Below are 12,010 nucleotides of genomic sequence, written 5' to 3'. Positions count from 1 at the left end.
TGTCCCAGGCTCTACTTACACTACCCCGACCCTAAGAACCCGTGGGGCATGGAGCTGCATGGGGAGGAGTAGGCAAGAGCTGGACTCTCTCTTATCTGCAGCCCAGAGCGTGGACTCCAGGGTCTGAGCCTTCTGGGGGCTGCAGCTATTGAATGGGGGAACAAGCCTGGCACTGAGGGAAGGGCCCCAGCCCTCAGCTGAAGCAGATATAGGGCCTCCTAGAACCCACTTTATTATGGCATCTGGTAGGTCTGGTGGATGTAGCTCAAAGCAGGTCCCTTTCCAGGTGAATTCTCAGGAAGTGGCTGGAGCCCTGACAGGCAGCCCCCCGTCAGCTGTGGGTCCAGTGGCCCCTCACTCAGGTCATGCTGCTGCTCAGCTGCATGGCAAAGTCCTGCACATGTTCCTTCAGAGTCTGGCGGGCATCTGCCTGTGCCCGCTTCTCCCGTGCCCTCTCCTGCTGTAGTTTGGTTAGCCGAAGCCGCAGTCGCTGCTCCCGTCGCTTGCAGGCCTGCAGCTGGCGCTGGGCCTTGTCCAGGGCATCGAGTGCAGCCTCAGCCCTCCGCTTCCAGAGCAGGGCACTGCCCACCTGGTAGCTGTGCTCATTCTGGATGTAGGCTCCAGCGGGTGGTGGGAGGCGCAGCATGTAGGCTGAGGGTGAGACAGGCCGCGGCTCAAGAGGGGACGGCTGCCGCTCTGGCTCCCGCTCCGGTGAGGGCTGGGCGCTGCAGCCTGCTTCATCTGCTTGGGCACCCAGAGGCCCCAGGAGGTCTGAGAAGGGACTGCTGAGGCCAGGCTCCAGTCTCCCAGTAGGGGAGGCTGGCAAAGCAGCAGGTGCCGAGGCCTCTTCCACAGGAAAGCAGGTGACCTCAGCAGGTGGAGGTGGAGAAAAAGGAGTTGTGGGTCCTCGGCCCTCAGAGCAGCTGTGGGGAGAGAGACTGACAGGTCAGGCTAAGGCAGCCGTGGGCAAACTACGGCTCGCGGGCCGGATCCGGCCCGTTTGAAATGAATAAAACTAAAAAAAGAAGAGACCATACCCTTTTATGTAATGATGTTTACTTTGAATTTATATTAGTTCACACAAACACTCCATCCATGCTTTTGTTCCGGCCCTCCGGTCCAGTTTAAGAACCCATTGTGGCCCTCGAGTCAAAAAGTTTGCCCACCCCTGCTTTACAGTGTCTACCAGCAGCAATGATGGACAGGGTCCTGAGCCTATGGAGCAGGTTGATGTTCCTGTTCAGGGGGGCTGGTGAAGTGGGGTCTGGCAAGCCCTTAGCCCAGGGGTGGGCAAACTTTTTGACTCGAGGGCCACAATGGGTTCTTAAACTGGACCAGAGGGCCGGAACAAAAGCATGGATGGAGTGTTTGTGTGAACTAATATAAATTCAAAGTAAACATCATTACATAAAAGGGTACGGTCTTTTTTTTTTTTAGTTTTATTCATTTCAAACGGGCCGGATCTGGCCCGCGGGCCGTAGTTTGCCCACGGCTGTTCTAAAGCCTCAAAATTGGGGTGAGTGGGGCAACCCCCACCCATAGCACATACCGCTTCCTGCATCGCCGGAGCCGGCTGACATCGGGGGGACCAGGTGGGTAACTGTGCCCCTTGGTCTTGGTTGTCCGGCGCAACTTGGTGAAAGACTCAAATATCGTGGGAACTGCCCCCTCCTTCAGCCTGTGATACCCACTGTTGGGGAAAGCAACCTGGATGAGATGGAGAATGAGCACTGCCACCCCCAGCTGACCTGCAGAGGATCAGAGTGAGCATGCCCTCCAGCACCCTGCAGCAGGCTCTCCAGGGCTAGCAAACAGTTAGTTTGGAGAATGCCAAGTTAGGCAGAGTTACACCAATCTCTTCCCTGCAGGGCTCCTCCAAGTTAAGGTGTGTGGAAAGGCTCCACCAGAACTGGGTTGACCAGCCAAAATGAATTATTTCATTTGTGGACCTGGTGGGAGGACTGGGATTCTAAGGAACTCCTGCTGGAAAAGCTCATGTTTTCCTCTTGTGTCACTGGCACAGCCATCCCCAGGGGGGTGGGTCTTACTGTCCTTATCTGCTGGAAGAGGAAACTGAGGTACAGAGCTGGGAAGAGACAGCGATCCCCGAAACCAGGTCTGCCTGTTTTCGTGCCAGGTGATTCAGGAATCTCCCCATTGGGCCCTGCAGATACCCCAATGCTGGCTGGCAAGGAGGCTCACCTGATTCCCACCAGCTCAAAGCAGTTCTCCTCGAAGTGTTTGGAGCAGAAGTAGATGTACTCGGATGCTGGGTCCCATAGGCCCTGGCCGCTGGGGTCCAGCCTCTGGCAATTGGCCAGCCACAAGCCTCGCCTTGGGTTGTCCTTTTTGGGAAGTCTGTGGAGCCACAAACCTGTGAGCCGCAGGCTTCCTGGAGCCCTGGGGCTATGCTGCCTATGTTCCCAAGATGGGAAGAGCTGGCCCTGCACATGCTGCCAGGAGACCGCCCTTCTACCCTAACAGGGAAGCACCGTCCACCAGAGCACAGACGCGGAATCTGAGGCCTCCACAAGAGGCACAATGTGCTCAGCGTCATCTAGTAGGTAAGAGTCGCAGAGCAGAGAGTTCAAGGGTGGTGGAGGTGCGTCCTTCCTTTCCCGTCCGGACTCAATTCCTCCTAGATCGCCCGCTTCACCCCCTCCCACCCACCCACAAGTTCAAGCTTCGCCCCCAAACAGAGAACGCGCATGTGCAAGTGTGGCTTCGCGCCAGCAGAAAGGGCACATGCGCACGTCAACCGGCGTGAGCCAGCACGCACGCGCGCTGACCTGTGGAAGGAGATGCCGCGATTGCGCGTCTCGCGGGTATCCCGAGTGCAGCAGCCGGCGGCGGAGCAGTGACGCGGCATCTGGGGAAGAGGCGGGAGCTTGGTCGCGGGCGGCTGTCCGGCCCGTAGGGGCCTCGAGCCCCCAGCCGCCGCTCCGGTTCAGGCGGCCCTGTCTTGCCGAGTCTCCCACTGCCCGAGCCCCTTCCCAGCCCTTTCTCCGGGCTCCCGTCAGCGGCACTCACGGTCTCGCCATTGCTGAGCCGCCGGAGTCTCGCGAGATGGCGGAAGTTGGTACCATAGAGACTGGGAAATACGGAACGCTCGTTCGAGGGGCGGGTCTGGTCCCGGAAGCGGTTGGAGCGTGGGGTCGCAGCTGTGAACGATTCGTTCTAGGCTCCCCGTACGCCTTCGTCATCGTAAAGTCGGCCCCTCGCCTTTGCCCTTCTCTGCCTATTGGCTGTCGACCGGTAGTGCCCTGGGGCCGGACCATGCATTCGCGGAGGCCCCGATTGCAAGAGAAACTTCAACGAAAAGGAGCCTGGACTCGAGTTCAAACCTGACCAAAACCAGTGCTCACTTCTGGAGAGGTGCCTCTAATTGGAAGGGCGGGCAGTGGGCAGTGATTGCGTTTTGGGAAATGTGATGAGCAGAGGCTCTGCTAGCGATTTCCGCCAGGGATCTGAAAGGGAAAAGCTAAGGGAGGTCAGAAATTGGGTTTGTGCTGCTTGGGGCTGCCTCCCTGGCCCCTCCCACAAGACGGTAAAAACAGCCACTCTTCAGCTTAGAAAAAAACGGGCTACTATTCCATTTTCCAAAGAACATGAAGTATGGAACCAAGGATTTAAGAATGTTTAAATATAAAATAATTGAAGCACTTTTTCATTTCCTCAGATGTGCTTTTTTTTAAAAAAACAAACTTTATTGATTTCAGAGAGGAAGGGAGAGGAAGAGATTGAAACATCAATGATGAGAATCATTGATCGGCTGCCTCCTGCACACTCCCCACTGGAGACTGAGCCCACAACCTAAGCATGTGCCCTTGACCGGAATTGAACCCAGAACCCTTTAGTCCCCAGGCTGCGGCTCTATCCACTGAGCAAAACCAGCTAGGGCATCAGATGTGCTTTTTGAAGCCCTTTCTGGGAGTAATGCGGTAATTAAACGTGCATAGTTTTTCAGTTTGAAAGGAAATGCTTTCCCCTACAAATCCACTTGGAAAAAGGCAGGTATCTGGATGGGGAATTTTGTCAAAGTGCAGCACAAGGGACAGATGATGCTTCAATACAGAAACTTTAATAGGTAAACATACTGTAATGTTACAGTGTGTGTGTGGGGGATACAAAGGGATAGGTGCCAGCACAACTCTCCCATTCAGTATTCTTCCCCTTCTTCAGCCTCAGCTTCCACGGAATCCACGCCCACCTCTTCATAATCTTTCTCCAGAGCTGCCAGGTCCTCCCGGGCCTCGGAGAACTCCCCTTCCTCCATGCCCTCCCCCACATACCAGTGCACAAAGGCTCGCTTTGCATACATGAGATCGAACTTATGGTCCAGGCGGGCCCAGGCCTCGGCGATGGCGGTGGTGTTGCTCAGCATGCACACAGCCCGCTGCACCTTGGCCAGGTCTCCTCCAGGGACGACGGTGGGGGGCTGGTAGTTGATGCCCACCTGCCAGAGAAGGAGAAAATAGAGTGAAGTTTGTATTGTGGCCTCAGAAATGGTAGCTTGTTTTTCAAAACTGGAGCTGTGGGCCCAGGTTAAATGAACCCCCATAGAAACTGGTACATTAGTTTTTGGCAACATCTGTCAACAGTTAATATCCTTTAACTGTTTACTTCTTTATAAATTTCTTTTGACTGGTTTTAGAGAGAGGCAGGGTGCGAGAGAGAAACATCAATTTATTGTTCCACTCATCTATGTATTTCATTGGTTGATTCTTATATGTGCCCTGACTGGGGATTGAACCTGCAACCTTGGCATATAGGGACGCTGTTCTAACCTACTTAGCTATCTGGCCAGGGCTAATCATATACTTTCACTGTTTGGATTTACTCACACAGGAACACAAAGCTACATGTATAAAGACTTCTCTAATTTAAAGCACTGTTTGTAATGGCAAAATTGGAAACAAATGTCTATCATTTGTTGTACACCCATACAGTAAAACACTATAATGATTATGAAAAAGGATGATAAATCTGTCCTGGCATATAAATATATCCAAGGTATATTGTATTGTATATTTGGTAAAAAGGAAAGCAAGTTGAATTCTATGTATTTATGCTTAGAAATACCTATAGAGTAATAAATAGACTAGAGGTTTGGACAACTTAGGGAACATAATGCTGGAGGAAGACAAATGCCTGGGAATGTGCTGAGGTGGTCACCTATCTCTGCCCTGGTGAGTAGACAGTAGTTAGCAGAAGCCAGGCACACCATTCTCCAGAACAGTTGGGGAGGGCAGGGTAAAGGGCACAGCAGGTTCTGACCCTGATCAAGGGGCCCCATGGCTCTAAGGCTAGGGCCAACAGGCCCCTCCTAGTGGGAGTGCTGCCAACTTCCGGTTCTCTTTGGCCACCTGTGTGCAGCAAGTTGAGTCCGTCACCTACGTGAAAAGAATGTGCATTTTTTGCCGAAGTTGCTTGGCTCTTCCTGTGAACCTCCCCCATATAGCAAGAGGCATAGTACACATTGAATATGCACAGAACATCGCTGTAAGGACAAACAAAGCCCTGGGGAAGGAGAAGACGACTTTAGTCTTTCAGCATTCTTGTTTTAATATTTTGCCACATATGTGTGTTTCTATAATTAAAAAAACTAAACATATTTAAACATGGATGATTCCTTGAAAACACCATATCCCTAAACAAATGGTTGTTAAAGAAGATGGGAATTCACATGGTCCATCTTAGGTTGGACTGTCTTCCCTGGGTACAGAAGAAGCTTTGACTTCCTGCACCTCCTCACAGACCAGCCTCCCTACTGGTTCACAGGACCCAGAGACTCAGCTAGGAGATGAACCTGGGCACAGGGCACAGCAACTCCCACAATGCCTCCCAGCTGAGGCGGCTTAGATGTCCTTACTTTCCAAAGGTCACAGTGACTGAAAGAGACTTTCCTCCACTCAAGAACTTGGAATGCAAAGTTTCAACTCCTACCTAAAACCTCTATGGTCTGCAAACTTATTTAAGACTTAATGATTTTTTTTTTTGCATGAATCACTTAAAATTTACTTCCTCAAAGACAATCTGTGTCAGTGTCTTAAGTGGGGCTGACAGAGGGCTAGATACCTTCAATAATGTGGGTAGTCAGTGGCAAGTTACAACTATTCCAAATGGGAACAAGATGACATATATTTCTGCTGCTTAATGATTTCTCAGTCTGGCATGACCCTGGACCTTGCAATTCCCAAAATGAGGGCTTACAAATGTGGGGGGTCTAGAGCTTTATCTAATGCAGAAAACCAATTGTGAATGAGGACTTAAAGAAAATACCTACATTTCTATTATAAAAATTTTACTATTAAGATTTTTAAAAAATCATTTCAAGGTCAACCTACATTTTCCATACTAAATCCACTACCCTAATGGGAACAACGATCCTTCAGACATTCTTCTGTTCTGTTAAAAAGGTACACTAATTGATGACCAAGAGCCTAGCTGCCATGAACGGGGTATTCTCCACAAGGGCAGCATCCCTTCGCAGGGTCTGCTGCATGCTGCAAGGTAAAACCACTCGTTATCACCCAGTCCTACCTTAAATCCCGTTGGGCACCAATCCACAAACTGGATGGTGCGCTTGGTCTTGATGGTGGCAATGGCCGCGTTGACATCTTTCGGGACCACGTCCCCCCGGTACAACATGCAGCAGGCCATGTACTTGCCATGGCGAGGGTCACACTTGACCATCTGGTTGGCAGGCTCAAAGCAGGCATTGGTGATCTCAGCCACAGACAGCTGCTCATGGTAGGCCTTCTCAGCTGAGATGACTGGGGCGTAGGTGGCCAGGGGGAAGTGGATGCGGGGGTACGGGACCAGGTTGGTCTGGAATTCCGTCAAGTCCACGTTCAGGGCCCCATCAAAGCGCAGGGAGGCCGTGATGGAGGACACGATCTGCCCAATCAGACGATTGAGGTTGGTGTACGTGGGCCGCTCAATGTCCAGGTTGCGCCGACATATGTCATAGATGGCTTCGTTGTCCACCATGAAGGCACAGTCGGAATGCTCCAGGGTCGTGTGGGTGGTCAGGATAGAGTTGTAGGGCTCCACCACGGCCGTGGACACCTGGGGGGCTGGGTAAATGGCAAATTCTAGCTTGGACTTCTTGCCGTAGTCGACCGAGAGCCGTTCCATAAGCAGAGATGCAAACCCAGAGCCGGTGCCGCCCCCGAAGCTGTGGAAGATGAGGAAGCCCTGCAGCCCCGTGCACAGATCCGCCTGAGAGAAAGCAGAGACCGTGAGCAATGCCTTTCGAAGCCACACCGCCAACCTCCCACAAGCCTAGGTCACTTCTCTTTGACTCCACAAGGTTAAATGGATCCCAGTCACCCCAGGTAACATGCATTCCACTGAAGGGGAGGCCAAGCAGACACACAGATGTACGGATGGATGCACCGCAGCCACACCAGGAAGGAGGACCATGGGTTCATGATTCTGCCTTGGGTTTTGCCAAAACGACCCTGGAAGGCTTCCCGGCACCTTCTTACCAACTTGCGAATCCGGTCCAGGACCAGGTCAACAATCTCCTTGCCAATGGTGTAGTGGCCTCTGGCGTAATTATTGGCTGCATCTTCCTTCCCGGTGATCAGTTGCTCAGGGTGGAAGAGCTGCCTGTAGGTCCCTGTGCGCACTTCATCTACAGAGAGGACACATGTGCATGGTCTTTAAGGATGATTTTTAACTCACCAGCATGGACAGTCATGGGGACCGTTCAATTCTACCAAGCACGTGCTGTTCCTGGTAGGTCAATAGCATCAGTGTATCACAGGGAGGCCCTACGTAATACACAGAGCACATCTGCAATCTATGGCTCTAGGGAGGTAAACTCAACTCATGGCACAAATACCAGCTTGACCGGTTCCCAAAGAAGAGAACAGAGTGCTCACCCCTGCACACAAGACTACAAGTGCATATTTCTTTCACACCAAATGGTATAATTTTAAATGATTCATACTGAACAGTCACTAGGTCAGTGTGCTTTTTGCCAGGCAGTCCTATCAGGGCACCTGTGTGGCCTGGTCTCAGACTTTAGGGTGACATTCTGTCACCTCTGGGTGACCACTAACAGGTCTGTCTTTGCAGGTCTCCTCAGGCTTCTAATCTGGAGGGATCCAATGAATGTTCTCTACTTACCTATGTCTGAGGCGCAGGTTAAGACTCTTGTGCACCAGCCTGCGAAAGTGCACAGCATTAAGGCGACCGCCTACCTGGGGCTGAGGCAGTCATGAATGAATCTGTCATAGCCCACCTTACTCCTTGCAAAGCCTTTTCTGTATGTTAGGTTTTTCTAAATCAGGAGCCCAAGCCCCACATTTCAAGCACTAACCTTTCGGTTTCTCGCCTAATATGGTCACGGCTTACCTGTGTGTCCATCCATCCTTTCTGCAGAGGAATTCCAAGAGCCCTTGGGGATTAACTAGGCTCTCTCAGCCACCCTGCTTGCCCGAGTACATACCAACCACGGTGGGCTCCAGGTCCACAAACACTGCTCTGGGCACATGCTTGCCAGCCCCAGTCTCGCTGAAGAACGTGTTGAACGAGTCGTCCCCACCGCCAATGGTTTTGTCACTCGGCATTTGCCCATCAGGCTGAATGCCATGTTCAAGGCAGTATAATTCCCAGCAGGCATTGCCAATCTGGACCCCGGCCTGTCCCACGTGGATAGAAATGCACTCGCGCTGGGAAACAGAACATACATGTGAGACCCGTTCGTTTTCCAGACAATTGTCACTGTATGGCATGAAAATATAATTTGAGACATATATACACGTTTCAATGTCTAAGGCTTTCTCAAATGTTATTTTCTACGAGGTTTGTGTGATCCACTTATCCCTGTGAAAACTGAGGTGCTAAACCACTTAGCTAAGTGCTAAAGTTAGTCCCAAAATCTAATTGTCAAAATTAATTTTATTCAATCTCTACCCTGTGTATGGTCACAAAAATGGAAAGTCCTTGTGCACACACCGAAATACAGCTGTATTGGGAAAAGCACTTGTGTATTTGAGTTGCCAACTGTGAACTAGCTGCTTTTTTTCACGACCTGCTGTTTGTATTGGAAAGAAATGACAAACTGGCTGTTCAGACTTTGGATATCTGTGATTTATGTGACCGTCTTGCTTGAAGTAAACATTTTTACAGTTCTTAGTTTTAATTTCTAATGGGACAAGTGCAGGGAGGTTCCGAGGCCAGGAAGTTTGGGAATCGCCCTCCAGTCTTCAGGAACTCAGCGCTGTGGTTTGTCCTCTCGGAGACGAGGAGTCCAGGCCCCCCCACAAATCAGCTGCCGCCCGGCTCTTTAAGGCACAGTTTCCGGGGAGCTGCCGGCCCTCGCCGACCCCCCTCCCCCTCTGGGCGCACAAACTCAGAATGAGCCCGCGTCCTCGTCCTCCTGTGGGGTCCGGGGGCCTCCAGGCCTCGTGGTGCCTCTTCGCTAGCCTCCCAGGCCCCTCTCCCCGCCTGGGCCCGCTCCCGCCGCACCCCCCACGGGCGGCGGCCTCACGTGGCGGGCTTCGTCCACCCTCCCGCCTGGGAGCCCGCCAGCTGCCGGTCCCCAGGGTCCTTCCAATGGGCACCGGGCCTACGACGTCCCCGCCCAGCCCCAGGGCCCTACCATGGTGAGCTCTGCCGCTGCCGGACTCCGCTCCTCGTCCGAAAAAACGGTACCTCAGAACCCGCGCGCCCAACGGCCAGCACCGCACAGCGCACGCTGCCCCTTATAGGCCCGCCAAGGCCCAGGCGGCCATTGGTCCGGGGCGCCTCAGGCGGGCCAAGGCCTAGGACCTAGCTTTTCATTGGCTGTCGCTCGAACTCCTGGAGTGTGGCACTTTCTGATTGGGTGCGGGTTTGGCGGGAAGGCTGTGGGGGCGAGGAAGGCCGAGCGCGGTCGGGTGTTCCGGAGCCTTCTCCGAAGCGGGGCTGGAGCGACCGGATGTGACCCTGCGCGTGAGCACCCGGCCGCAGGCGAACGACTTGATGTCCCCCTTGTGCGGCCAGCCCCTCGCCGGGCACCTCAGGCCCTTGCCTCCCTGCTTCTTAGGCCGGCCTTTTGCAAACACCGCCCCCTCCCTGAGGTATGACCGACATCCGCCCTAGGTCTGCACCCTCTCACTTTTCCACCCCTTTCCGGTGCAGAAAGGCCTGTTCCGGCCAGCACCCTGAAATTGGGCGGGATTTTAATGAGGAATGGGTGTCCTGGGACAAGGGTGGAGGGGGCCGGTGCCCATTTGGGAGGACTTTGGAACAATTACTTGATTCTTCCATTCCGTAAAGAGCGACTAACCTCTCTTTAGGATCCAGTGTGTGTGTGTTTTTTTTACTTCTGGGAAAAGTGGGGGCAGAGGGACCCAGGCCCATCGCCATAACGCAGCACTCTGTTCTGGCGCCAGCCTCACCCTTCATTCTCCGTGAAGGAGCGTGGGGAGCCCGCCCCTGACATGGGGCATTCCTGTAGGACTTGGGGAGCCTCTGAATATGCCATCAGGTCTGCCCTGGGGAGGATGGCATCGGTAATCGGAGGAAGGGGGTGGAGGAGGGTCAGAGAACCAGGGAAACCAGGAGAAACCCGCCCTGCGTTTTCTCCCCATGAGAGTGAATCTTTCTGTCTCGTTTAGCTCGGGGCCGCCATGACAAAGTACACAGACTGCCCCGCCGGCACAGCTCAGCGGTTGAGGGTCGACCTATGAACCAGGAGGTCACGGTTCGATTCTGGGGGGTTGTGGGCTCGATCCCCAGTGTGGGGCGTGCAGGAGGCAGCCAGTCAGTGATTCTCATCATTGATGTTTCTATCTCTCCCTCTCCCTTTTCCCCTGAAATCAATAAAAATATATTTTAAAATAAAACCCGAACCCCTTTCTTTAAGCAAACAAACAAAAACCAAAACAAAATACCACAGACTGAGTGGCGTAAACAACAGGAATTATTTTCTCATAGTCCTGGATGCTGGAAGTCCCAGGTCAAGGTCGGGGAGCATTGGGAGGGCTTGCTTTCTGGCTGGCAGTGTCTTACTGTGTCTGCACGTGAGAGGACAGGGAAGAAAACAAGCTTTCTGATGCCTCTTCTTTTTAAAAAAAAAAAATATATTTTTATTTATTGATTTCAGAGAGGAAGGGAGAGGGAGAGATAGAAACATCAATGATGAGAGAGAATCATGGATCGGGCTGCCTCCCGCACATCGCCTACTGGGGATCATGCTGCAACCTGGGCCTGTGCCCTTGACCAGAATCGAAACCGGGGCCCTTCAGTCTGCAGGCTGACGCTCTAACCACTGAGCAAACCAGCCAGGGCCTGATGTCTCTTCTTATAAGGACACTAATCCTATTGGATCATAGCCCCACCATTACGACCTCATTTAACCTTAATTACCTCCCATCTCCAAAGACAGTCACATTGGGGGTTAGGGCTTTTAAGATATGAACTGTGGGGAGGGTCATAATTCAAGATGTAGCACTCACTTTACTCCAGACTTCAACCACACCATGTACACAACTGAATTGTAGCCTGTATCAGGTTGTGTTTTTAAGTATTATTTATTTTTCTGATTATGAAAATAACACATATTTAGAGTAGGAAGTGTGGAAATGCAGGAACATATTAAAAACATTAAAATTCATAAACATTCAGGCCTCCAGTTTTTAGTATATCCGTGTAATTATGCAACTGTTACCAAAATTTCAGAATATTAAAAATATGTTTTTAAAATTTTTTAGAGAGAGGAAGGGAGAGAGGGAAACATCAATCCATTGCCTCCTGCACACACCCAACCCCGTATTGAACCCATAACTTTGGTATGTGCCCTGACTGGGAATTGAACCTGGGAACTTTTTGGTATACAGGACGATGCTCCAACCAATTGAGCCACACTGGACAGCAATTTTAGAACATTTTGTCATCCCAAATTTCACTCTTTTATTGCCTTTGTATGGATATACCACGTTTTATTTACCCATTCTTCAGTTGGTGAGCATTTGCCCTTTGCAGATATTAATAATGCTGCTGTGAACATTTG

At 51.9% G+C, this 12,010-nt stretch overlaps 2 protein-coding genes across 4 annotated transcripts; both read right to left on the bottom strand.

Moving 5' to 3' along the window:
* Window positions 1-215: 215 nt before the first annotated feature.
* Window positions 216-3,405, bottom strand: THAP7 (THAP domain containing 7). 3 transcript variants are annotated; one of them, XM_036353832.1, is made up of 5 exons: window positions 3,031-3,400; window positions 2,790-2,869; window positions 2,203-2,358; window positions 1,550-1,690; window positions 216-923 (listed from the first exon to the last, which is right to left on the bottom strand). In XM_036353832.1, exons 2-5 carry the CDS (start codon window positions 2,867-2,869, stop codon window positions 359-361), a joined length of 942 nt encoding a protein of 313 aa, XP_036209725.1. In that variant the 5' UTR covers window positions 3,031-3,400; the 3' UTR covers window positions 216-358. The 3 variants fall into 3 exon arrangements, with proteins under 3 accessions (XP_036209725.1, XP_036209727.1, XP_036209726.1); XM_036353834.1 differs by lacking the exon at window positions 2,203-2,358 and having other exon boundaries at window positions 3,031-3,402; XM_036353833.1 differs by lacking the exon at window positions 1,550-1,690 and having other exon boundaries at window positions 2,790-3,405.
* Window positions 3,406-4,079: 674 nt separating this feature from the next.
* LOC118678448 (tubulin alpha-3 chain-like) lies at window positions 4,080-9,798 on the bottom strand. The gene is given in 6 exon segments (XM_036354161.1): window positions 4,080-4,456; window positions 6,544-7,224; window positions 7,494-7,642; window positions 8,462-8,684; window positions 9,617-9,657; window positions 9,660-9,798. Coding segments are annotated over 6 exon segments (1,530 nt in total). The 3' UTR covers window positions 4,080-4,159.
* Window positions 9,799-12,010: the final 2,212 nt, after the last annotated feature.

Source organism: Myotis myotis, unplaced genomic scaffold (genome assembly GCF_014108235.1).
Source record: "Myotis myotis isolate mMyoMyo1 unplaced genomic scaffold, mMyoMyo1.p scaffold_m19_p_20, whole genome shotgun sequence".
In the NCBI taxonomy this organism is placed as follows: Eukaryota; Metazoa; Chordata; class Mammalia; order Chiroptera; family Vespertilionidae; genus Myotis; species Myotis myotis.
This window is presented reverse-complemented; position numbering and strand designations above follow the sequence as displayed.